The following is a 26636-nucleotide window of genomic DNA, read 5'->3' on the forward strand; positions in this document are numbered from 1 at the left end:
CACGAGACATACCTGTGGAATAGGGTCTATCACTCCCTTGAATGTGCTATACATCTCTCCATCGACTCCGACGGTACTGCCGTTGTAACTGGAGTCTGCCTTTTCCTCTTCCAATGAATCAGACCCTGGGGAAGAACCACCTTTCCTTTGACTCTCCAAGATCCCACCACATACACCGACACCCATGGGAGCATCCTCACCCTCCCCAGAGCCACCATGCTGTGGGAAGCCCTGAAACCTCCAGTTGATCCTGCCTATTGGTCATATGGGGTGACCTGGGGTCAGTATCCTCCTTCAAAGCCTACCTGATCCACGGGGGAATTGCCACCTGCTTTCCCCACGGGGCCCACCAAGCATGTCCCCGAATCCGATGGCATAGGAAGAATTTTATACACCAGTTCTGTTGGTTCTGCTGGAGCTGGCTAGATTTCCATCCTCATCGCTGAACAAAGCTTTTACTGCATCATTCTCTTCTCCACCAGATGATTTCAGACTTTGTCAAGATCTTTTATGGAGAGTCATGGGGGAACGCCAGATCCTACTGGAAGAGATCCAAGACTCCCAGCTTAAGCTTCTGGACATTCTCCACACTTTGGGACTGATGAGAAGATCCATGCCAATCAATGAAACCATACTGGAGGTAGCCAGGACTGTCTGGCAGACCCCACTACATGTATTGTTACCGCTAAAGGAGTGGAGAGATGTTACTAAGTCCCAGCTAAAGGCTCAGAATTCCTATTCTCCCACCCAGCTCCTGAACTCTCTGGTGGTTCAGCTGCCGCAGAGAGGGCTAAACAACAAAACCCTTGATCTGCGCCTGTGGATAAGGAAAGGAAGCATCCAGATCTCCTAGGGAGAAAAGTTTTCTCTTCCTCCAGTTTGCAATTTATGACAGCCAATTATGAAGCACTGCTGGCTAAATATGACTTCCTGAATTACAGTGAGTGCAAGGACTTTGCTAACAGTCTTTCAGGCCCTTGTCAAGGAAGGAAAGCAAATAGCCAGAACTGACCTCCAATCCACAGCGGATGTGGCTGATACTTCCTCCAGGGCATGGCTGATGAAAAGAGAGTCTTGGCTTCATGCATCTGGTTTTGTAGGGAGGTCCAGAACACCATCGAGGACCTTCCTTTGATGAGTACCAACTCTTCAACCAGAAGACAGATGAGTCTCTACATACCCTAAAATACTCCAGAGTTATCCTTTGCTCTTCGGGCATCTAAACACCTGCACCAAAACGAAACTTCCACCACCAGTAGTCCACACTGAGATACAGGTCTCCAGCAGAGACCTCTTTTACCAGCAGAGACCCTAGGAACCTCCATGCACTTGACAAAAAGTCCCCAGGCCCCCCATCAGGCTTCAACATCTCAAACCCAGCCACAAGCAAAGAGGTATTTTTTATGTGAGCTTGAGAGCTCCAACCACCGAGCCTAACACATCACAGTTCTTTTGTCTGCAGAAGAGAAGGATGAGGGGGGATTTGATAGCAGCCTTCCACCATAGGCTCTAACTTTTCCTGGCGCTGGTGGATGCTTGACCCGCCCCTGGCCCTGCCCAGACTCCACCCCTGCCCCACCCCCATCCAACCCCTTCCCCAAAATCCCCCTCAACTCTTCCCCCTCCCTGCCCCTATTGGACTCCTTCCCCAAATCCCTGCCCCAGCCCCACCTCTTCCCCAAGCGCACCACGTTCCCCCTCCCTCCCAGTGCTTGCCGCCATGAAACAGCTGTTTCGCAGTGGGAAGCGCTGGGAGCTAGGGGGAAAAGTGGGGACACAGAGCGCTTGGGAAGGAGGTGGAGACGGAGGTGGAGCGGAGGCAGAGGTGAACTGGGGAGGGGTAGAGATCTTGGCTGCCGATGTGTGCACAGCACCCACCAATTTTTCCCTGTGGGTGCTCCAACCCTGGAGCACCCATGGAGTTGGAGCCTATGCCTTCAACTACCTGAAGGGGGGTTCCAAAGAGGATTCCAATAGAGAGTACTACCCTTTGGGATAGCTACCTCTTCCAGAGTCATCATCAAATTATTTTCCATAGTAGCAGGTCATATCAGATGTTATTATCTCCTTGTTTTTGCATACCTTGAGCACTGGCTTCTAGCCACCAGGCCCAACCAGGAAACCCACACATCAACCTCTATGATACTCAACCTTTCTTCTCTGGTAGTCAGCGTCAAATGTCAAAAAGTTGCTCCTCAACCCCACGCAATATTTGGACTTCATTAGGGCTACCCTAAACTCTACAGGCATACCTGCCCACAGACAGAGTTCAGGAGATGCGTGACATGATAGCTCACATCATGGCCAAGACTTGTCTGACTCTACTTGGCCACATGGCCTCATGCACTTACGTGGTCCCCTTTGAGAGATTTCACCTTTGTTGACTTCAGACATGGCTGCAGTCCGTATAATCACTGAACCGCCATTCTATGAACCTCATGGTGACAGTCCCAGCCAAGGTACTGTCCTCCCTCCCGTGGTGGACAGACCCATATCATGAATGCAGGAGAGTCCCCTTTCTTCCCTCATCCCCAGACAAAACTATCACCGACATGTCCTTACTAGGCTAGGGAACCCCTATGGATGACCACATGACAAGGGACATGGACATCTCAAGAATCCAGGAAGTACATCAATATTCTGGAACTTTGAGCAGTAATGAGGGCATGTGAATTCTTCCTTCTACTCATTCACGCTCATAATTTCCTGATCATGTCAGACAACACTGCCACTGTTTTCTACATCAACAAACAAGGAGTGAAATCCACCGCTCTACGTGCAGAAACAGTCAATCTCTCAGCAATCAGATCACCCTATCCGCAGCCTGTCTTCTGGGGACACAGAATCTACTCACGGACTCACTCAGCAGACACTTTGCAATCAACCACGAGTGAGAATTTAACAATAAAGTGTTATTCAACATCTTCGCACAATGGGAGACCCCAACCAGAGATCTATTCACCTCTCAGAGAAACAAATGCACCAGGTATTGCTCCAGGGGATCCCTCAGTTACAGCTCCCAGGGCAATGCTCTCCTTCTCTCCTGGTCTGGCCAATTCAACAACTACTCCTTCCCTCCACTACAGTGGGTGCCACACAAGATCCAACAAAAAAAGTCACAGTCATTCTGATTGCCCCCTTCTGGCCCAGCCACTTCTAGTTCCCCAATTTCCTGTGCATGTCATCCCATTCACGGATCACCATCCTGAATTCCCCCAACCTTCTCACTCAGTACAATGGCAGGATCAAGCATCCTGATCTGCAACTTCTACGCCCCAGGGCATGGTATTTGGATGGGCATCAGCCATAGAATGGGCATGTTCCTTGGCAGTACAAGTCATTCTCTCGAACAGTAGGAAAGATTCAACTTGACAATATTACCAGACTAAGAAGAAACGCTTTTCATCTTGGGCACAACAGAAAGGTGTTATACCAGAAACTGCAAAGATTACCCTAATCCTGGACTACATTCTATCCTTAAAGACATTGGATCTCATCCTCAGCACTTTGCAAGTCCACTTAGTAGTGATTAGCGTGTTCCATCCTCCTACAGAGGGTTACTCTGTTTTTACACACCTGCTAACCGCTAGATTTTGGAAAGGCATTCTAAGTGTTGCCAGGAGGGCTTCAGCGTCCTGAAGCATGGGATGCTTTTCCAGGAAGAAGGACTGCTAAGAAGAGATGGGGTCCACATATCGAGGAAGGGGAAGAGCATATTTGGATACAGACTGGCTAACCTCGGGAGGAGGGCTTTAAACTAGGTTCGAAGGGGTCAGGTGACCAAAGCCCACAGGTAAGTCAAAAACACGGAGACCTGGGAGAAGGGTTGGAATTTGGGCGGGGAGCATGGGCTGTTATAGCAAGGATAAGGGAGAGACAAGACAGAACTATGCAGGAGAATCAAGTCAGTATCTTAGATGTCTGTATTCTTATGGGGAATAAGCAGGAAAAACTTGAAATGCTAGTAAATAAATTATGACAGAGTTGGCACCACAGAGACTTGGTGGGATAATACGCATGACTGGAATATTGGTATAGAAGTGTACAGCTTGCTCAGGAAGGACAGGCAGGAAAAAAGGGAGCTGGTGTTGCCTTATATATTAAAAATGTCTACCCCTGGACTGAGGTTGAGATAGAAATAAGAGAAAGACTTGTTGAAAGTCTCTGGGTAAGGATAAAAGGGGTAAAAACAAGGCTGATGATAACACCCTTGTGGGGTGGGGTCCACTACAGACCACCTAACCAGGAAGAAGAGGTGGATGAGGCTTTTTTAAAACAATTAACAAAATCATCCAAACCACAGGACTTGCTGGTGATGGGGGACTTCAACAACTCAGACATCTGTTGGGAAAATAACACAGCAGGGCACAGATTATCCAACAAGTTCTCGGAATGTATTGGAGAAAAATTTTTATTTCAGAAGATGGAGAAAGCTACTAGGGGAGAGGCAGTTCTAGATTAGATTTTGACAAATAGGGAGGAGCTGGTTGAGAATTTAAAAGTGGAAGGCAGCTTGGCTGAAAGTGATCATGAAATGGTAGAGTTCATGATTCTAAGGAATGGTAGGAGGAAGAAGAGCAAAATAAAGACAATGGATTTCAAGAAGGCAGACTAGCAAACTGAGGAAGTTGGTAGGTAAGATCCTATGTTAAGCAAGTCTAAGGGGAAAAACAATAGAAGACAGTTGGCTGTTTTTCAAAGAGACACAAAGGGCACTGCGTAGGAGAGATAGGAAGTATGGCAAGAGACCATCCTCGTTTAACCAGGAAGTCTTCAATCATCTAAAAATAAAAAAGAGTCCTACAAAAAGTGGAAACTAGGTCAAATTACAAAGGATGAATATAAACAAATAACACAAGTATGTAGGGACAAAATTAGAAAGGCTAAGGCACAAAATGAGGTCAAACTAATTAGAGATATAAAGGATAAAAAGCAAACATTCTACAAATACATTAGAAGCAAGAGGAAGACCAAGGACAGGGTAGACCCATGTGTGGTTTGGGGGGGGGGGGTGGGAAATAACAGAAAATGTGGAAATGGTAGAGGTGCTTAATGACTTCTTTGTTTTGGGTTTCACCAGAAGGTTGGTGGTGATTGGAAGTCTAACATAGTGAATACCAGTGAAAATGAGATAGGGTCGGAAGAGGCTAAAATAGGAAAAGAACAAGTTAAAAATTATTTATACACCTGTTAGATATCTTCAAGTCACCAGGACCTGATGAAATGCATCCTAAAATACTCAAGGAGCTGACTGAGGTTGAGCCATTAGCAATGATCTTTCAAAAGTCATGGAAGATGGGAGACATTCCAAAACACTGGAAAAAGGCAAATATAATGTCCATCTATAAAAAGAGAAATAAGGACAACCCTGGGAATTACAGAGCAGTCAGCTTAACTTCTGTACCTGGAAAGATAATGGAGTAAATAATTAAGCAATCAATTTGCAAACATCTAGAAGATAATAAGGTAAGTCATGGTCAGCATGGATTTGTCAAGAACGAATCATGTCACACCAATCTAATAGCTTTCTTTGACAGGGTAACAAGCCTTCTGGATGGGGGGGAAGTAGTAGACGTGATATATCTTGAATTTAGTAAAGCTTTTGATACTGTTTTGCATGATCTTCTTGTAAACAAACTAGGGAAATGCAACCTTGATGGAGCTACTATATGGTGGGTGCGAAACTGGTTGGAAAACCGTTCCCAGAGAGTAGTTATCAGTGGTTCACAGTCATGCTGGAACGGCATAACAAATGGGGTCCTGCAGGGATCAGTTCGGGTTCCGGTTCTATTCAATATCTTCATCAGTGATTTAGATAATGCTATAACGAGTACACTTACAAAGTTTGTGGATGATACCAAGCTGGGAGGGGTTGCAAGTGCTTTGGAGGATAGGATTAAAATTCAAAATGATCTGGACAAACTAGAGAAATGGTCTGAAGTCAGTAGGATGAAATTCAATAAGGACAAATGCAAAGTACTCCACTTAGGAAGGAACAATCAGTTGCATACATATAAAATGGGAAATGACTGCCTAGGAAGGAGTACTGTGGCAAGGGATGTGGGGGTCATAGTGGACCATAAGCTAAGTATGTGTCAACAGCGTAACACTGTTGCAAAAAAAGCAAACATCATTCTGGGATGTATTAGCAGGAGTATTGTAAGCAAGACACAGGAAGTAATTCTTCCGCTGTACTCCGCGATGACTAGGCCTCAACGGGAGTATTGTGTCCAGTTCTGGGCATCACATTTCAGGAAAGATGTGGACAAATTGGAGAAAGTCCAGAGAAGAGCAACAAAAATGATTAAAGTTTTAGAAAACATGACCTATGAGGGAAGATTGAAAAAAAAACTGGGTTTGTTTAGTCTGGAAAAGAGAAAAGAGAAGACTGAGCGGGGACATAACAGTTTTCAAGTACATAAAAGGTTGTTACAAGGAGGGAGAAAAAATGTTGTTCTTAACATCTGTGGACAGGACAAGAAGCAATGGGCTTAAACTGCAGCAAGGGAGGTTTAGGTTGGACATTAGGAAAAACTTCCTAACTGTCAGGGTGGCTAAGCACTGGAACAAATTACCTAGGGAGGTTGTGGAATCTCCATCACTGGAGATTTTTAAGAGCAGGTTTGACAAATACCTGTCAGGGATGGTCTAGATAATACTTAACCCTGCCATAAGTGCAGGGGACTGGACTAGACATCCTCTTTATGTCTTTGCCAGTCCTACGATTCTGTGGTTCTTTGATTCTAAGAACCATTCCACCTTTCCAAACCATCACACCTCAATGGGGCCTGAATCTAATACTATCCGTATTAACACACAAAGCCAATGAACCACTGGCATCTTGCTCCATGTCCCTCCTCTCCATGAAGGTCGCCTTCCTTGTTGTTATCACTTTAGTGAGAAAAATCAGTAAACTCGGAGTTATGATGGTGGATCCACAATTCACCATATTCTACAAGAATAAAGTCTCCTTACAGCTACATCTAAAATTTCTACCAGAGGTGGTCTCCCAGTTTCATAGTAACCAATCCATTCACTTATGCGTTTTCTTTCCGAAACCACACGTATCTGCAGAAGAATGTAGACTCCATGCCCTCAATGTCTGAAGAGCTTTGGCCTTTTACCTACAGAGAACAAAAATAATCAGGAAGTCCCCTAGATTGTTTATTGCAGTGGCAGAAGAATCAGGGGTCAGACCATTTCCACCCAGAGACTCTCCAAGTAGATTTCCAGTTGTATTAAACTCTGCTACCAGCTGTTGAATCTACTTCCCCGCACGGGGTAGAGGCTCACTTCACTAGAGCTCAAGCAACAGCCACGGCATCCCTTCAGGAAGTGTCTCTCACAGACAAATGTAGAGCACGCATGTGGACTTGTGCTCACACGTTCACACCACACTACCCCTTAGTGCCAGACTTGGCGGTGGGTGACTCCTTTTGCACAGCAGTTTTACACCGATGCTTCCGACCTCAGCCTCCTCCAACGTAGATGCTGCTTGCCAGTCACCCACGGGAATACGATAGGGACTACCACTCAAAGAGGAGGTTACTTACGTGAAACTGGAGGCTCTTTGAGATGTGTGGTCCCTATCTGTATTCTACTTCCCACCCTCTTTCCCCTCTGCTCTGGATCTGTCAGAATCACAATGAACAAGGAACTGGAGCTGCGGTCAGACTGCCCCACCCTTTATTGCCTTGGACAGGATCTTGAGGCAAGTCAGGGCGAATGCGCGAACCAACAGACACTACTTTTGAATTTTCCAACTCTGGGTGCAAGGTGTGCATCCCACAGTGGAATACAGATAGGGACCATACCTCTGGAAGAACCTCCAGTTATAGGTAAGTAACCTTCTCTTCAGTATCAGGAAAACTAGTTGAAACTCTAGTAAAGAACAGAATTATCAGAAATACTGATGGATACAATTTATTGGGGAAGAGTCAACACAGCTTTTTGTAATGGGAAATCATGTTTCACCAATCTATTAAATTCTCTGAGAGTGTCAAAAAACATGTGGACAAAGGTGATCCAGTCAATATAGTGTACTTGACTTTGATAAGGTCCCATACCAAAGATTCTTAAGCAAAGTAAATAGTAATGGGATAAAAGGAAAGGTCCTCTCCTGGATCTGTAACTGGTTAAAAGACAGGAAACAAAGAGTAGGAATAAATGGTCAGTTTTCACAATGGAGAGAGATAAACAGTGGGGTCCCCCAAAAATCTGTAATGGGACCTGTGCTGCTCAACATATTTATATATGATCTGGAAAAGGATGTGAATAGTGAGGTGGCAAAACTTGCAGACAGTACAAAATTACTCAAGATAGTTAAGCCCAAAGCTGACTGCAAAGAGTTACAAAGGGATCTCAGTAAACTAGGTGACTGAGTGACAAAATGATAGATGAAATGCAGTGTTGATAAATACAGAGTAAAGCATATTGGAAAATGTAATCCCAACTATACATACACAATGATGGGGGTCTAAATTAGCTGCTACCACTCTAGAAAGAGCTCTTAGACTCATCATGGATAGTTCTCTAAAAACATCTATTCAATGTGCAGCAACAAGTAAAAAAGTTAACAATGTTAGGGAACATTAGGAGAGGGATAGATAATAAAACAGAAAATATCATAATGCCACTATATAAATCCATGGGACACCTACCCGTTGAACACTTCACACAGTTCTGATTGTCCCATCTCAAAAAGAATATATTAGAATTGGGAGAAGTGCAACAAAAATGATTAGGAGACTAGAACACATGACTTATGAAGAGAGGCTGAGGGAACTGGGATTGTTTAGTCTGCGGAAGAGAAGAATGAGGGGGGATTTGATAGCTGCTTTCAACTACCTGAAAGGGGGTTCCAAAGAGGATGGATCTAGACTGTTCTCAGTGGGAGCAGATGACAGAACGAGGAGTAATGGTCATTGCAGTGGGGGAGGTTTAGGTTGGATATTAGGAAAAACTTTTTCACTAGGAGGGTGGTGAAGCACAGGAATGAGTTACCTAGGGAGGTGGTGGAATCTCCTTCCTTAGAAGTTTTTAAGGTCAGGCTTGACAAAGCCCTGGCTGGGATGATTTACCTGGGGATTGGTCCTGCTTTGAGCAGGGGGTTGGACTCAATGACCTCCTGAGGTCCCTTCCAACCCTGATAGGCTATGATTCTGTGATCTGTGTCCCTAAACCTCCAACTGCTAGACGCTTGGACTGGACAGCAGAGGATGGATCACTTGATAATTGCCCTGTTCCGTTCATTTCCTCCCAACTCTCTGGAACTGGCCACTGTTGGAAGACAGGCTACTGGACTCTACTGGTCTGACACAGTATGGTTGTTCTTGTGAAATCACAGGCAATGGAGTTGAAACTCATTCCAAGTTCTTCCCTGCCATGGCACCTTGGGCTAGGCTCATTTCCCATGTGGTCACTGAAGGATATTCAAGCTTTTTTTGGTTGGTTTTTACTGGACACAGATCCTGTGATATGATTCCATTCCCTGATTGGATGACCGTAATGAACACTGGTTTCTGGTGAGGAAACTGTTCAAAAATCATATGTTCCCCTGCATGGGCCCTTGCCTGTTCCTGCTGGGGTTGCCAACGTTCTAACGGCCGACAACCAGACTCCCCTGCCCCACCTCTTCCCTTGAGACTCCTCCCCCGGCCTTGCCCCCATTTGCTTCTCTCCCCGCTCCTCCTTCACTTGCTACTCTCCCCACACCCATTCCTTGTAGCTGAATCCTGTCCACCTCCCTCCCCACCCCGAGCTGGGCTCCCTCTGATCCGGAGCTGCAGCCTGGTGCAGAGTCTGCCTGTCCAGGAGATGCAGGTAGGAGGTGGCCCCAGCTGACCAGGGTCTGGGCTGGGCTGATGACCTGGCACCTCCCCCAGCCCATGCCCGTGGCAACCGAATTTTTGTGTCTAGTCAGTACATCTGATCGGACACTGCCAAGTCCCCTTTTCAACTGGGCTTTCCAGTCAAAAATCAGGCACCTGGCAACCCCGTCCCCGCTGTGTAGGTCATCATCCATCCTCATTCTGTGGGTGTTCGCAAGTCCTCACTACATGGGTCCTCACCAGTCCCATGGCCTCCTAGATCTACTCCAAGAATAATTTAAAATCTGCTCCATTTGTGGTATTCCAGGCAGTGGCCTCGCTCTCCGGGGCATTCAGCAGGCTGGGCCATGGGTATATGCTCTGCTGAAATTAATCCATCCCCAACCCCAGCGAAGGCTGCTGGGGCAGGTTTGCAGCAGCCACCTGCCTCTGTCTGTACCTGTGGCTGGAATGAAGGAGTTTGCAGGGCTCACACAAGGTCTCTTCTGCCTTTCAGACTGTGGGAGCCGCCCCACCATGCAGACAGCCCACAGAATCGTGGGTGGCACCGAGGCTTCCAGAGGGGAGTTCCCGTGGCAAGTCAGCCTGAGGGAGAACAACGAACACTTCTGTGGTGCAACTATCCTCACTGAGAAGTGGCTGGTGTCTGCGGCTCACTGCTTCAACGAGTATGGCCCCGGCCATGGCACCTTCCCTGACCCCCTTCCCATGGGCAGAGCCAGGATCGGGGCACCCTCTAGCCCAGTGCTTCTCAACCTGTTCACCATCGTGGGTCACATACGTGGCTCTCTCTGTGTTATGGAGGCTGCATCCACACACTATATGTACTACCTGTAGGGCCCTGAGGATGTCTCATGGGATTGGGCCGCAAGCAGCCCGCGGGTTGCCCTAGCCTCGTATTCAGCCTCTTGCCACATCTCAGCTGGGATCCTGCGTCCTGCTGCACTGGCTCGGCAGGGCGGATTTCCTGTTTGGCCCAGCAGGCACACGCCTACAGGCGCCAGCCTTCTAGGGGCGCCTCACCTCTCTAAACCTGTGCCCAACAGGAAGGTCAGCTGTCGTCAGGGGGGCGCGCAAGACGCTGAGCCTCGGGGTGCGTAAGGTGTAAGTCTGGCCCTGGCCCTAGGGCCGCAGCCCAACTCCAGCCATTCTAAGCCCATGCAGCCTGGCACGTCAGCACCCTGGGACACACTGTGCCATGAGGGCAGGGCACCAGGACACGTGGCGGGGCCTGTGTCACGATGGCGGTGGCTCAGCTGAGGTCCAGGCCCAGCAGCCTCCTCTGCTACCAGGCCTCATCTGTGACACACACAGCGGCTGTGCAGGGGCGGCCTGGAAGGGATCACACATGTCTGTGCATTTCAGGTTTCAGGACCCAGCGGTCTGGGCAGCCTACATGGGAACCATCTCCCTCAGCGGCTCAGACAGCAGCACCGTGAAAGCCAGCGTGGGCCGCATTATCCCACATCCCTCCTACAACACCGACACTGCGGACTTCGATGTGGCTGTGCTGGAGCTCGACAGCCCCGTGCCCTTTAACAAGTATATCCAGCCTGCGTGCCTGCCAGGCCCTGGGCACCGCTTCCCAGCTGGCAGGAAGTGCCTCATCTCTGGCTGGGGTTATCTCAAGGAAGACTTCTGTAAGCAGTGCCTCCCTGGGGTGGGGCACCCAAGAACGGGAGGGGAGAGGAGAGGGTGGGGAATCCTGAGAAGGGCCAGGGGTAGGGGGAACCCAAGAAAAGCAAGGGGGCACACCCCAAGAAGGGCTGGAGGGACCCTGAGAAGGGCTGTGGGTATGGGGGAATCCTGAGGGGTGAGGGAGGAGGATGTACACCCTGTGAAGGGTCAGGGAGGGGGCGGGGCACAGCCCAAGAAGGGTTGGGGAACACCCTGAGAAGGGCTGTGGGTGGGGAGTGACCTTAAGAAGGAAGGGGGGATGGAGGGAGGAGGCACACCCCAAGAAGGGCCAGGGGAGAGAGGGTGCACATAGGGTTGCTAACTTTCTAATTGCACTAAACAGAACACCCCTTCCCTGAGGCCCCACCCCTGATTGCTCTCCCCCACCCTCACTCACTTTCACCAGGCTGGGGCAGAGGTTGGTGTGGGGTGTGTGTGTGTGAGGACTCTGGCTGGGGGTGAGTGGCTTGGGGTGCAGGAGGGAGCTCCAGACTGGGGCCGAGGGGTTCGGAGTGCAGGAGGAGGTGCAGGCTCTGGGTGGGGCTGAGGATGAGGGGGTTGGGGTGCAGGAGGGGGCTCAGGGCTGGGGCAGGGGGTGCAGGAGGATGAGGGCTCTGCCTGGGGGTGGGGCTGGGGATGAGGGGCTTGGGGTACAGGAGGGGACTCCAGGCTGGGGCAAGAGGTTGGGGTGTGGGAGAGGATTCAGGGTGCGGGGTCCTGGTGGTGCTTACCACGGCTCCCAGGAATTGGCCGTCAGGTCCCTGCAGCCGCTAGGCGCATGGGCGGCCAGGGAGGCTCCATGCGCAGCCCTCATGCCTGCAGATGCCATCCCTGCAGCTTCCACTGGTCACAGTTCTCAGCCAGTGCGAGCTGCAGAGCCAGCACAAGGGGCGTGGGCAGCGAGTGGAGCCTGGGAGCCTGCCTTAGCCCCAGACCCTCGCTGTGCTGCCGACCGGATTGTTAATGGCCCAGTCAGCGGCGTCGACCGGAGCCGCCAGGGTCCCTTTTCGACTGGGCATTCTGGTTGAAAACTGGACGCCTGGAAACCCTAGGTACACACCCTGTGAAGGGCGGGGGCGGGGAACCCTGAGAAGGGGGGTAGGGAGGGGCACACCCTGAGAAGAGCGGGGTGAGATCCTGTGAAGGGCGGGAGGGGCACACCCAAGAAGGGCCTGGGGGGCGTTTGATTGTGTAGAAGCAAGGGCGGGTTCCACACTCTGCCCAACCACGGGGTTGTGGTGTTTGGCGACTGTGCTGGCAGCTCCCAATCCAGCCGCTCGGCGTGTGGCTGATTCTGCAGGGAGGAGGGGCCCATGGGCTCGGGGCCGTTGGCCCAACGGGTGGATCAAGTTTATTGCCTTGTCTCTTCCCACGAGTGGTGAAACCAGAGACCTTGCAGAAGGCGACAGTGGAGCTGCTGGACCAGGCCCTGTGTGCCAGTCTGTACAGCCACACCCTGACCGACAGGATGATGTGTGCCGGCTACCTGGAGGGGAAGATCGACTCCTGCCAGGTGAGGAGGGGCCTCTCTCAGCACTGGGCAGCAGTGTTGCGGGCATCCACTCCCAGAGATGCTGCCAGGGCAGGGGCTTGTTCCCTTCCAGTTACACTCACAGCCCCTGCAAGTGGCCCATTACAGCCCCCTGCCCAGCTAAAGGCTCTGGCACTTGTTACACTAGCCAGCTGCATCTGTCTGCCCCGATGGGCTGAGCTCTGAGCAGCCACGGGCGCCCTCCTTTGCAAGGGCTGGATGAACACACAGGCAAACTAGGTGTGTGCTTAGGGTCCACATTCCTGGGCGAAGCCTCAAAGAGTTGCCATGCCACTCATACAAATGTGGCTCAGCAGCCCTTCAGTCCACATGGGGGGTGGCCAGGCCAGACCTGAGCACCAGCCCCTCCCCTTCCACCAAAAGCACCATACCATCAGAAGGCTTGCTGTGCCCCTCAGAAAGTCCGTGTCCCTGCCAGGGGGGCACACCCCAGTGACTGAGAACCTCTGTTCTGGGGGCACCAGGGCACGACAGAGAGAAGTTTTACCTAAGGTGGTAGGTTGTCTTGAGCAGCCCCTGGCTACGTTGGAGCAAGTGCAAATGATTGTTTCGATCAGCTGTTTGTTGTTATTTCTCTGAGAAGGTGGGGCCCAGTGTCTGCCTAGTGCCCAGCAGTGGTTTAATCCAGCCCTGTCTACAGCTGCACAGGATGGGCCAAGGGAGATCTTGCTTCTTTAAAACCAAATTAAGGCAGGGATTTATCAGGCAGTGGCTGGAGCAGGTCACGTGGAGTCAGGACTCCTGTGTTTTGCTCCTGGCTCTGTGACTGATTTTTGCTACATGTCCTTGAGCAAATCAGCTAACGTCTCTGTGCCCATTTCCCCATGTCTGAAACTAGAATCCTGGCACTGAGCTGCCTTGCTGTGGGAGGGGCCGGTTGCCAGGATTAATTCATTCCTGTTAGTGAATGGTTCAGAGGCCTCTGGATGGAAGCCCATATGTCAGGGCAAAGAGCTACTAACTGCAAAGACTCAACCTGCCAATTCTAAGTCTCCATGCTTGGGAAACACACATTTGCTGTCGAGATGGTGCAAATCAAACCAAAGCCACTCTTCAGGGGCTTTTGCTCTGCCTCTCCTGGAAGCAGGACTGGCATCAGGGGCGTTGCTGGGAGACCTACAAAGAAGTAGCCTAAATGCTCCTTGCTCAGTGCTAGGACCACAGGCACGAGGGAAATATCACCATGTGCCACGTGGAAGGCAAAGAGAGAAAACCAACCAGGAAATGTAACAAAACATGAAAATCCATTAAGGGAAAATGCCCTTTAATTCTGCAGCAAACCCCTCAGCCTGGGCACAGCAAACTGCCCAGCCCACTCCTGCAGCCTGGCCCGCCCACAGTCACAGCCCACCCGCAAGCCCACAACCATCCCTGCCCTCCTAGGAACAGCCTAGAGGAAGATAGATTTTTGCAGCACCGGATACCTTGGGGATAGGTGCAGTGTCAGAGCCCAGATGGGCTGCAAAAGGCTTGAGGTTGGAATGTAATCTTTGTAATTTAGTAGCTTGACTGCTGGGCAGATGCACGGAGCAATCACACAGCAGGGCCATTGTTCAGGCTTTATGAGAACAAAGTCAAAGACCAACTCTGCAAGCTTAGCGCAAACTGATGAAATGTCGGTGCTCAGGAAAGCCTCAAACAAGCGCTCTGTACACAGCCCAGATGAGTAACAGCCAGTAGCCCAGGAGGAGCACTGGGCCCAGAGAGGAAAATGAAGGTTGACCTAAGACTTGGTGGTCAGTCTCATTAATAAGGAGACTATTAAGAGCTGGAGGCTATTGGCTAGGTCACTGGAAAGGTGATTTCCCCCTTGATGTGCAGCAAGGGCTCAGATTTAAGGCTGGCCATCTGAGAGGCCACTCCGCAGCTAAGTGTCTCCACTAGTTACATTCACTTAACGTGTTTCATCCAGGCAGATCCCAAAAGACATTACAGATTTGGGATCCTTCACCCACACCTGAAATGCAGCCAGCTGTGGGTTGGGACACAGCAACTCTTTAGCAGCACACAGCAATGCTGCACACCAGGTTAGGACACAGAGCGAAGCGTAGGGAGGCGAAGTGCATGGTGCCCAGGCTGGAGTTGGCCCCTGACTCTGGTGATGCATGCTTTTTGTCTCTTGCAGGGTGACTCTGGCAGCCCCTTGGTTTGTGAAGAGCCATCTGGCAAGTTTTTCCTGGCTGGTATCGTGAGCTGGGGAATTGGCTGTGCTGAAGCGAAGCGGCCTGGGGTCTATGCCCAAGTGACCCAACTCCGAGACTGGATCCTTGATGCTATCTCCACCTTCCCCACACCTGCAGCCCTCACCGTCCCAATGACACTTTCCAGCACAAACGGTGATGCTGCCACCATGGAGGGGATCAGCAACAGCACCATGAGCAAACACAGACCTGTGTCCTCCACCTTATCAGCACCCACTGCCAGCAAGCCAGCTACTGCTTCTTGGCCGCAAGGTGCTGGGAGGGTTGGGCTGTCTAGTTACAATGAGCTTCCCAGGCCTGAAGTTCAGGGCTCTGCCTTTCCACTGAAATGAAACAGCCTTTTCTATTGTGTCCAGCATGGGCCACATGAGCCTCAAACACAAAGCACAGCCTCTGCTGGGAAGTTTTGTGCACATTTTGCACTCTGAAGATCAGGTGCTTCATAGCTTAAATCATGGAATATCAGGGTTGAAAGGGACCTCAGGAGGTCACCTAGTTCAACCCCCTGCTCAAAGCAGGACCAATCCCCAAATAAATCAAGCTGCAGGTGTGTTGGGATCTTGGCAGTGTTACTGCCAGCCCTTACCCTGGGGAAACACCAGGAATTCTCTCCATGCCCTGAGTGCAGTGGCTGAGGGAGCAGAATTGCACACAGCTGTGCTTGCTCCCAAGGCCCTTGCTGTCCTTTGCCACTCAAAGATCTCCTGGCAGTTCAAAGCCTACTTCTGCACCCAAGGAGAGTCCTGCACCCCCACACAGGCCAGGGGGCAGGGCAAGCTCCGGAAGCCAGCCTGTGTTTGTCAGCTCATGGCACCTGGTTCTCGGTCACCCCTCCTCTGAGGGAGGAGGTAGATTTTGGGTGTTCCTCCAGTTTCGGGCCTTTGGTGGAGGCTCATGGGGATGAAGGGTCACTGGAGTGCAGGCTCTAGTGACTCTGAGCCCCATCCCAGCACACTGCCACTGAGAACGGAGGGGCTTGAGGGTCCTGATGAAAGCAGGCGGAAGCCCTGGAGAGGACCATGGGTGGCTATACCTGGGCACCTCCTGGGGGAGTGGGGCACCTATTGGTGGAAACAGCAAGCTTGGCAGGAAGGACTTAAATAATATCTCCCTGACTTGGCCCTGAGCCATCACCAGCCAGCAGGGCTCAGGGCTCCCTCCTTGCCCATCCCCAGAGGCAGTGAAAGCACTGATGGGCTGTGTTTTGGCTTCTATTTAGAGTGCGGTGGGCAACCTGGGCTTTCAAAACCCAGCAAGATCGTGGGAGGAATTGAGGCTTCCAAAGGAGAAATCCCCTGGCAGGTCAGCCTGAAGGAGGGGTCGAGGCACTTCTGTGGGGCCACTGTCATTGGGGAGCGCTGGTTGCTGTCGGCAGCTCACTGCTTCAATCAGTAAGAGCCCATCTCCTCTTGAAAGCTCTGTATATTGTGTTGTTGTTCCAGTTTCCCCAGCCCCGGTCACACTGCATCATCTGGGGCTGCTGAGAGCTTTTGTTACCAAGTGGTCATGAGGTGAGAGACAAAGTATTGTCATGGATCAGAAACAAGGAGTAGGAATCCATCACCAACGTTCACCATGACAGAAGGTGAACAGCAGGTGCTTCAAGGTACCGTACTAGGTCCCAGGGTGTTTCAATACATTTACTAATGATGCAGGAAGGGGGTTGAGCAGTGAGGAATTAAAATTTGCAGATGACACAAAGTAATTAACGTGAGTCAGGACCAGAGAGGACGTGAGGAACTTCAGAGTGCTCGAACCAAGCTAGAGGAAAGGGCAACATAATGTTAGGGTGCATAAGGAATGAGATGGAAGATCCTACAGAAACGATTATAATGCCACTATAAAAATCAGTGAGAGAGCCCCATCTGGAACCTGTGCTGCACTGTCACCCCATCTCAGGAAGTGCAGGGCAGGGCAGGATTAGAAAGGGTTCAGCCAACAGCAACAAAACCATTTAGGGCTCTGGAAAAATTCTCCTCGGATCAGAGGTTGAAGAGACAGACTGTGCCTTAGAGAGGAGGCTAGAAGAAGGGACCTGATAAAAATCTATAAAAATAACGAATGGTGTAGAAATAGGTCAGGAGCATCTGTTCTCCCTGTCTCACAGCACAAGGACAAGAGCAGTCTCCTTGCCACTGAAAAGTACAAATTAAAACCCGATGAAGGGAAATGCTTTTACCCCTATATACACATAATTAGACTGTGCAACAGTGCCTCTGGATGTCATTGAGGTCTAGAACTGAGTAAGATTTAAAGTGGGACTGGACTTTTATATCATGGACAACAAGAATAGGCAGAGTTACAATAGTTAATGCAAACAACAAGAATATTGGAGAGAAATGAAACCTTGTGCTTCAGGGTTTAAACCAGTCTCTGTCAGGGTTTAGGCTGGGACCCTCATGGGGGGCAGATTACCCTATGTCTGCCACTGTGGGTTTCTTGCACCTTCCTCTGAAGCACCTGGTGCTGGCCAGTCAGAGACAGGACACTGGGCTGAACAGTCTTCGGGCCCGACCCAGGCCAGCCCTTCCTCTGTGCCTGTGCCCCACAAGCTGCTTTAGAAAAGGACTTGTACGGCTTGTAACCAGTTAGCTCCAGTTTTCTCCTCCACTAGAGCAAGTCCTTGGCAGAGTGTCAGTTCTGAAAGGTGACTGCTGACCCTGAGCCCGCCCCACAGGCCCCGGCTGTCAGGGGAGTGAAGCCGCAGGAACCCGCATGGTCGGTCTTGGCGGATGAGCATTAGCCTTGTAATGGAATTGCTGTTGTGAATGGTGATAGTTCTCTCTAGCCAAGGTGAGGTCACCTAAAAGCAAGAGCCTCCTTTCACAAGAGCACATTAACCAGCAAGGTTCTGTCCATGCCTAACGGCGCATTGCAGGCCCTGAAACCTATTGACATTCATAAGATGCTTAAGCTTTAGCTGTTCAGAATTCACAGCGGGTGTCCTGGGGGTGGTGGGGGGGTGTCCTGTGCACTTGCAGGACAAAGCTGGAATATCTGAAAGCCTACCTGGGCACCACATCCTTAACTGGTGCAGATGGCAACGCGGTGAAAGTCAGTATAAAGAAAGTGGTGCAGCACCCCTCCTACAACCCCATCATCCTGGACTTCGACGTGGCTGTGCTAGAACTGGCTAGCCCCCTTCATTTCAACAAGTACATCCAACCTGTGTGCCTCCCGTTAGCTGTGCAGAAGTTTCCCGTTGGCAAAAAGTGCATGATTTCTGGATGGGGAAACATCAGAGAAGGCAACGGTGAGTAATGTGATTTATCTATTGATTTACTGTGAGCTAGGGAGAGACCAAGCAGCAAAACGGCTGCAGCCACCCAAGCTGAACAGGCCAGGGGAATAGGAAGGAGGTTGAAGAAGTGGGGTGTCCAGCAAAGAGAGCCAGAAATCAACAAGCGCTCCAGGACCCCCAAGGAGAGAACCAGGGCCAAGGAAGTACCCTCTGCCATCAGGGAGCAAGACAAGGGAGCTGGCAGCTGGTCAGAGCCTGGGGCAGAGTGTGGTGGAGCATTGCCTGTCTACAACTGTCCAAGTGACATTGACAAGGTCCTTGCTTCAGAGAGCTCAAGCTCACAGATAAGACTGGACCGGATATCACTAGACAGGGGGATAGACACTAGGGATGGGACAGGGACTGGGTTAAGGCACATGCACTAGCAAAGGGAGCGTATTGCCGTTAGGCAGGGGACAGAGACCACTAGGAAGCTTCCGAGATCCTGGGCACTAGAAAAAGTTAAACATCTGGAACCCTTCTGCCAAGCAGCGGTGGCAGCAGCAACAAGGGCCAGGTTCAGTATCTAGGGGATCCTCTTAACAAGACAAAACAGACCCACCCAGCAACTTGGGAAAACCAAACACCACCCCTGGGTGCCTCTGAGAGGCAAGACTTCCCCCCTCACAAGCACTGAGTCGGTGCGTAAAACTTATACTAAAAGGGAAAAGGAACCAGGGGTGCCGGGACAGGGGGTAAAGGGACTGGCCTGTCCACTTTTCACCCAGGCCTGGCCGCCTCTTGTCCAGGCCGGAGCCAGGTCAGGGTAAGAGTCACACAGGCAGCTGTGGGGAACAGTGAACCCTCCACCTGCCCTGGGCGGGGGGGCTCAGGGACGGGGACACAGGCCAGGGGCTCCTCTCGGGCCCCCCTCCCCCCGCATCCTGGGAAGATGGAGGGACCTAGGCTCCCTGGCCTGGCTCTGGCTTCTGGCTTGGCCAGGAGGTAGGGCTTTGGGGGAAGAGGGGGGCAGGGGCGTGGCCATGGAGGGGGCAGGGCCTCATGCCTCCCCCCCTTCAGGCAGAATCCATCACCCCCCAAGGGAACCCAGCATTCAATTGGGAAAACACTATGTTCAAAAGCACCTGACCAAAAGCAAACATCTACCCACAGTGTCATTTGCCTTGCGGTATGAAAGTCCAAACCAATGTCCCTGCACTGCACCCCCTCATAGGTGGCTGGCTGCCTTTAGTCAGCAAAGGTGCATTCCCATGGGTCCAGCCCCACCCCGGTGTCCAGCAATGCCTCCCCTGCTGCTGCTGGCCACCTGTGTGATGCCACATTCTGAGTCCAGCTCTCCGTGACCTCGCTGGGTAGCAGGGAGCCGCTCTGCTGCAGCACTGGCCCCGCTCCAGCTCGAAGGGTCAGCGGCCCCTCAGTGAGCTCAGCCCCAGCAATCACTGACCAGCACTCAGGACTCTCCTTGGAACCCAACTGGCTCCATCCTTAAACCCCAGAGAAGGGAGGCTCCCATGGAGCTAAGAACATCTGGCTCCACCCCCTCTGCTCTTCACTGGCTTTTGGCAGCCCTCCCTGCTTAGCAAGTGAGCTCAGCTGAGGCTGCAGCATGCCCTGACTGAGCACAGTTCTGCTGCCCTTTTACTGGTCCTTCAGGAAAACAGCATTCAATACACGAGGGTTTGTGACCCGAAACCGCCCAAACTGATCCCTGTGGCAAAGCAGCCGCCTGCTGCACGCCTGGGCAGAGCAGGTGTCTATGCAAACCCGGCCTGCTCCCGACAGCTTGTCCCCCTGCCTATCACTAGATGTCAGGGGAGAACTCGTTCAGGTCCTGCTTACACAGCTACTGAGCCCGAAGAGTAGCAGTGCCTGGCTCCAGCCCCCAAGAGCCAGCCTGGCAGCGTAACGGAAGCCCAAGGGCCGCACAGCTGTAGCTTACACGGAGTGGAAGGAAATACCGTCTGCCAAGGCGGAGTCCCAGCAGGATCAGAGTGGCCACTGCTGTACTCCGTGTGGTGCGTGGCCCCCTGGAATCTGGGCTGCCGCTTGTGTCAGAGCTGCAGGCTGTCACCTGGACTTTGACTGTCCTGAGCAAGAGGGCGTCAGCTCCCCTTCTCCTCGCATCCCCGTGCTTGCTAATCCCTTTGTTTTCATGCAGTCACGAAGCCCGAGAGCCTGCAGAAAGCTTCTGTCAGCATCATTGACCAGAAGACCTGCAGTGTTCTCTACAACTTCTCCCTCACTGACCGGATGATCTGTGCAGGCTTCCTGGAGGGGAGGGTTGACTCGTGCCAGGTAAGAACCTTGGGGTTCTTTACTCACTCCAGGCCACCCCGGAAAGACCCAGAGAGCTGCTGGGAGCTCGTGGGCTCAGCATCTGCCTTGGGGGAAGGTGGGGACAAACTGCGCAGCGACTGTGGCATTTCCAGAGGTTTTGTCCATGTGCTGCCATAAGCAAGATCTACATGGACCAGAGGTGGGCAAACTACGGCCCGGCAGCTGCATCCAGCCCTTCAGATGTTTTAATCTGGTCCTCAAGCTCCAGCCAGGGAGTGGGGTTGGGGGCTTGCCCCGCTTGGCTCCCGGAAGCAGCAGCATGTTCCCCCTCCGCTTCCTATGCATAGGGGCAGCCAGGGGGATCTGCACACTGCTCCCCAGCTCCCATTGGCTGGCAACCATGGCCAATGGGAGCTGTAGGGGCGGCGCAGCACACAGAGGTTCCTGGCTGTGCCTCTGCTTGGGAGTCGGAGGGGGGACATGCTGCTGCTTCCAGGAGCTGCTTGAGGTAAACGCCACCCCGAGCCTGCACCCCTGATGTCCCTCCTGTGCCCCAACCCCCTGCCCCAGCCCTGATTCCCCTGCCCACCTCCGAAGCCCTCATCCCCAGACCCACCCCAGAACCCACACCCCCAGCCGAAGCCCTCACCCCCTCCCACACTCCAACCCCCAATTTTGTGAGCATTCATGGCCCACCATACAATTTCCATACCCAGATGTGGCCCTTGGGCCAAAAAGTTTGCCCACCCCTGACATGGACAGATGAGAAGGACAGTCCATCTGCCAGGATCGGCTGGGGCAGCTTGGCTCTTCGCTGTCTTAGGGAAGGTAAATGAAGCCCCACGCAGTTTAGTGAGTGACCTTCTAAACCACAATTCTGCTACACCATAGGAATATTCAAGACCCCAGGTACAAATTGCTGCCCCTGCCCCTAATAGCTGGCCATAGGATTGTCTAGAGAGACTGTGACTGCTTCCTGGAGGCCTGTAGAAATGCTGAGTGCCATAAGGCAGGTCAGTGAGCTACACTTGTTGACCCCAAATCCTCCTGACTGGAGAACAAGGAGAACATAGTTACCCTGTGGAACTCAATGCCACAGGATATCAGTGAGGCCCAGAGTCTAAACACAGCTGGCCACTGATTAGCTAAAGAAAGTGTGCACAGTCACACTAGATGGGGTGAGAGGGTATGGGAGCTTCAGGGCATGAGCTGACCTTGAAAGGCTGGGTGAAATTCCCCCTACATGCAGGATATTCCACAAATGTGCAATGCACAGTTTCTTGTCCATTTCTCTGTAGCACCTGGCGGTTCCTCTGTTTGAGGAGTTCCCTCAGGGGCTCTGGGAAGAGTATACTGAGCTGTCACTACCTGGCTTCTCCCCAGGGGGACTCGGGCGGCCCGCTGGCCTGTGAGGAGACCCCGGGCTTATTCTACCTGGCCGGTGTTGTAAGCTGGGGGATTGGCTGTGCTCAGGCTAAGAGGCCGGGGGTGTACTCTAGAATAACCAAACTCAAGGAGTGGATCATAGATGCCATCTCATCCAAGCCCAACCCCAGCTCTGGAGCAGGCACCTCGCCCAGCACGGTAACTGCCAGAACCTCCACCACAAGCAGCTCCCCAGCCCAGCCCAGCAGCAACGAGGCAGCCACCAGCCCAGTCAGCCAAATTACCAGCAAGCCAGCTACTACCCCCAGGAAAACCACCACTGCTGCTCCAAAGACCACAGGGGTTGCCAGGCCCAACCAGCTCCCAGGTACCAGACTTGAGCCAGGCTTGGGGCGCCTGTGAAGGGGGAGGGAGAGCCCCCACCACACATCAGCCACCAGAGGAGGGGGGAGGCACCCAAACCGCATGGCAGGCACCAGTGGAGGGGGGACCTCCATTGCACCACTGGAGTTTGGGGTGGGGGGGGACAAGCACCCTTGCCATGCAGCAAGCACCTTCCATCGCAGGGAACAATCCAGCCCCATATCAGACAGGCCTGGCACCGCGGGCCACACGCTGAGTTGGCTGTGGGTTGTCACCTTCCAGTGGTGACCTGTACCAGCTTCACCTTCAAGTGCTCCAGCAAGATCTGCATTGGAAAAGCGAACCCCGAGTGCGACGGCGTCACTGACTGCAGCAACGGCTCTGATGAGCGCAACTGCAGTGAGTACTGGCCAGCCTGGCCCCACCTGGACTTCCTGTCCGCCCTCCCCACTGCCTGGCCTTGCATGGCCCTCACCACTGACCCACCCTGCCTGGCATTCCTGCCCAACCCTCCATATTGCCCAGCCTTCCTGCCCGGTCCCCCCTGCCAAGACATCTGCACTGCCCGGCCCAGCCTTCCTGCCTGGCCCTCCCTACTGCCCGACCTTGCTTGGCCTTCCTGCCCAGCCCTGCCTGGCCCTCCCCACTGCCTGGCCCCACCTGGACCTCTTGCCTGGCTGTCCCCACTGACTGGCCTCACCAGGCCTTCCTGCCCGCCCTGCTTCCCGGCCCTGCCTGGCCCTCCCCACTGCCCTGCCCGGCATTCCTGCCCAGCCCTCCCCACTGCTCAGCCCTGCCTGGCCTTCCTGTCCAGCCCTCCCCACTGCCCAGCCTTGCCTGGCCCTCACCACAGCCCGGCCCCACTTGGCCCTCCTGCCATTCCTGACCAGTCCTCCATACTGCCCAGCCCCGCCTGGCCCCCTTGCCTGGCTGTCCTGCCCGGCCCTCCCCACTGCCCGGCCCTCCCTACTGTCTTGCCCCTGAGCCAAGCCCCACCTGGTTCCCTCTGCCCAGCCCTGAATGCTCCATTCTCCCTGCCCCCCCGCAAGCCCTACCAAGCTCTTCTCTCCCAGTTCTGCCACCTGGCCGCACGCTGCTCCTGCCCCTGCCACCCAGCCTGAGCCTTGGGGTCCCCAGGCTTCCATCCCATTCCTCTGAGTCAGTCTCTGCTCCTGAGGGGAGCTGCAGGCCCAGACCCACCCAAAATGTACAAATCTGTGACAGGAAGTAAGCACCCATGGCCTGCCGCTTGTCCCCCTCCTATCCTGTCGCTTACCCACAGGCCTCTCCCTGCTGCCTGCCACTCAACCCCAGTCTGATCATGATCTGGTCCAGCAGCTCCATAGAGCCCGATGGCCCAGCCTGCCTGGGCAGGAAGTACCCCCTGATCATCCAACCCAATCCCTCTGTGACAGCCATTGGGTTCTTCGCACCGGGGTCCCAGCAAGGCCTGTTAACTCCGTATCTGCCAAACCCAGCTCCTTCCTTCCCCACATCCCCCAGAGTGGGCTACCCCCGAGGACTTCGCCCACGCCTCTCCCAGGAGCCTGCTTGTTTTGGGGCAGGGAGGGAGCTCAGACACTCATGTCTGCTTAACCAGCAGCTGCCTTCCTCCTCTGTCTCAGATTGCGGCACGACCCCTGCCGTGGCCTTCAGCAAGATAGTGGGTGGCAGCGGAGCAGCCAAGGGCGAGTGGCCCTGGCAGGTCAGCCTCTGGCTGCGGCGGAAGGAGCACAAGTGTGGGGCCGTCCTCATTGCTGACAAATGGCTGCTCTCAGCAGCTCATTGCTTCGACATGTAAGTGAGACAGGGTCACTGTGGCCTGGCCCAGCCGGGCCCTCCTTGGGGCTGTCTGCTCAGCTCTTCCTCCACATGTCCTAGGCTGCCAAGCCAGCACTCCTGCCCCGTGTCAGAGACCCACCACACAGCTTCTGCCCAGGGGCAGAGACCATGGAGAACCAGTCATGGGGGCACTGCCACTGAAACCATGGGCAAGGGGAGGGCTCCTGCCAGCACTGCCCGCTGCTGGGCCTTCACTGAGCTCAGGGCCGGAGCAAACGCTTCCTCACATGGCTCAGCAAGTGCTGCCATGGCGTATGCCTGCAGGAAGGCGACCCCTTGCTGGCTGTGCTGAGCCCCCTCCTAAACAGCCCCTCTGCTCTCTCCCACCTTGCAGCTACAGTGACCCCAAGATGTGGGTGGGCATTCTGGGGACACCCTTCCTGAGTGGCACGGACGGGAGGTTGGAGAAAATCTTCCGCATCTACAAGCACCCGTTCTACAACGGCTACACACTGGACTACGACGTGGCACTGCTGGAGCTGGCCACAGCTGTGCGGTTCACCGGTGCCATCAAGCCCATCTGCCTCCCGGACAATTCCCACATCTTCAGGGATGGGGCACGCTGTTTCATCACAGGTTGGGGTGCCACCAAGGAAGGAGGTATGGTCCCGGGGACCCAGATGGTACTGTGCTGTACACAGTGTAGCCATGGCCACCTGTGCATCCAGCCAATACATACGTCACACTGCTCCAAACTGGCCACTGTTTGCGCCCTACCCCTCCAGCCAACACCCACGCTGCCCCCACATCTCCAGCCAACACCGGCGCTGCCCCCACCACGCCGTACCCCTCCAGCCAACACCCACACCGCGCCGTACCCCTCCAGCCAACACCCACACTGCCCCCACATCTCCAGCCAACACCCGCACTGCCCCCACCACGCCGTACCCCTCCAGCCAACACCCACACCGTGCTGTACCCCTCCAGCCAACACCCGCGCTGCCCCCACCTCTCCAGCCAACACCCGCGCTGCCCCCACCGCGCCCGTACCCCTCCAACCAACACCCGCGCTGCCCCCACCGCGCCCGTACCCCTCCAACCAACACCCGCGCTGCCCCCACCGCGCCTGTACCCCTCCAGCCAACACCCGCGCTGCCCCCACCGCGCCCGTACCCCTCCAGCCAACACCCACACCGCGCTGTACCCTTCCAGCCAACACCCACGCTGCCCCCACCTCTCCAGCCAACACCCGCGCTGCCCCCACCGCGCCATACCCCTCCAGCCAACACCCGCGCTGCCCCCACCGCGCCATACCCCTCCAGCCAACACCCGCGCTGCCCCCACCGAGCCATACCCCTCCAGCCAACACCCACACCACACCGTACCCCTCCAGCCAACACCCGCGCTGCCCCCAGCGCGCCGTACCCCTCCAGCCAACACCCGCGCTGCCCCAACCGCGCCGTACCCCTCCAGCCAACACCCACACCGCGCCGTACCCTTCCAGCCAACACCTGCGCTGCCCCCAGATCTCCAGCCAACACCCGCGCTGCCCCCACCGCGCCGTACCCCTCCAGCCAACACCCGTGCTGCCCCCACCGCGCCGTACCCCTCCAGCCAACACCCGTGCTGCCCCCACCGCGCCATACCCCTCTAGCCAACACCCGCGCTGCCCCCACATCTCCAGCCAACACCCGCGCTGCCCCCACCGCACCGTACCCCTCCAGCCAACACCCGCGCTACCCCCACATCTCCAGCCAACACCCACGCTGCCCCCACCGCACCGTACCCCTCCAGCCAACACCCGCGCTGCCCCCACATCTCCAGCCAACACCCGCGCTGCCCCCACCGCACCGTACCCCTCCAGCCAACACCCGCGCTGCCCCCACATCTCCAGCCAACACCCGCGCTGCCCCCACCGCACCGTACCCCTCCAGCCAACACCCGCGCTACCCCCACATCTCCAGCCAACACCCACGCTACCCCCAGATCTCCAGCCAACACCCACGCTACCCCCACCGCGCCATACCCCTCCAGCCAACACCCACACCACACCGTACCCCTCCAGCCAACACCCACACCGCGCCATACCCGTCCAACCAACACCCGCGCTGCCCCCACCTCTCCAGCCAACACCCGCGCTGCCCCCACCGCACCGTACCCCTCCAGCCAACACCCGCGCTGCCCCCACCGCACCGTACCCCTCCAGCCAACACCCACACCGCGCCGTACCCTTCCAGCCACACCCGCGCTGCCCCCACATCTCCAGCCAACACCCGCGCTGCTCCCACCGCACCGTACCCCTCCAGCCAACACCCGCGCTGCCCCCA

General features: G+C 54.0%; 1 protein-coding gene across 1 annotated transcript in view; it reads left to right on the forward strand.

Moving 5' to 3' along the window:
- Nucleotides 1-26636, forward strand: part of TMPRSS9 (transmembrane serine protease 9) — a 73864-nt gene that overhangs the window by 44387 nt on the left and 2841 nt on the right. The window contains exons 8-17 of the mRNA XM_043535950.1: nucleotides 10327-10498; nucleotides 11196-11470; nucleotides 12884-13020; nucleotides 15185-15507; nucleotides 16448-16651; nucleotides 18242-18513; nucleotides 20660-20796; nucleotides 22162-22531; nucleotides 24153-24324; nucleotides 24704-24969. Coding sequence (XP_043391885.1) covers nucleotides 10327-10498; nucleotides 11196-11470; nucleotides 12884-13020; nucleotides 15185-15507; nucleotides 16448-16651; nucleotides 18242-18513; nucleotides 20660-20796; nucleotides 22162-22531; nucleotides 24153-24324; nucleotides 24704-24969 — 2328 coding nt within the window. The remainder of the gene's footprint in view (nucleotides 1-10326; nucleotides 10499-11195; nucleotides 11471-12883; nucleotides 13021-15184; nucleotides 15508-16447; nucleotides 16652-18241; nucleotides 18514-20659; nucleotides 20797-22161; nucleotides 22532-24152; nucleotides 24325-24703; nucleotides 24970-26636) is intronic.

The sequence above is a fragment of the Chelonia mydas genome, chromosome 25 (genome assembly GCF_015237465.2).
Source record: "Chelonia mydas isolate rCheMyd1 chromosome 25, rCheMyd1.pri.v2, whole genome shotgun sequence".
Classification (NCBI taxonomy): Eukaryota; Metazoa; Chordata; order Testudines; family Cheloniidae; genus Chelonia; species Chelonia mydas.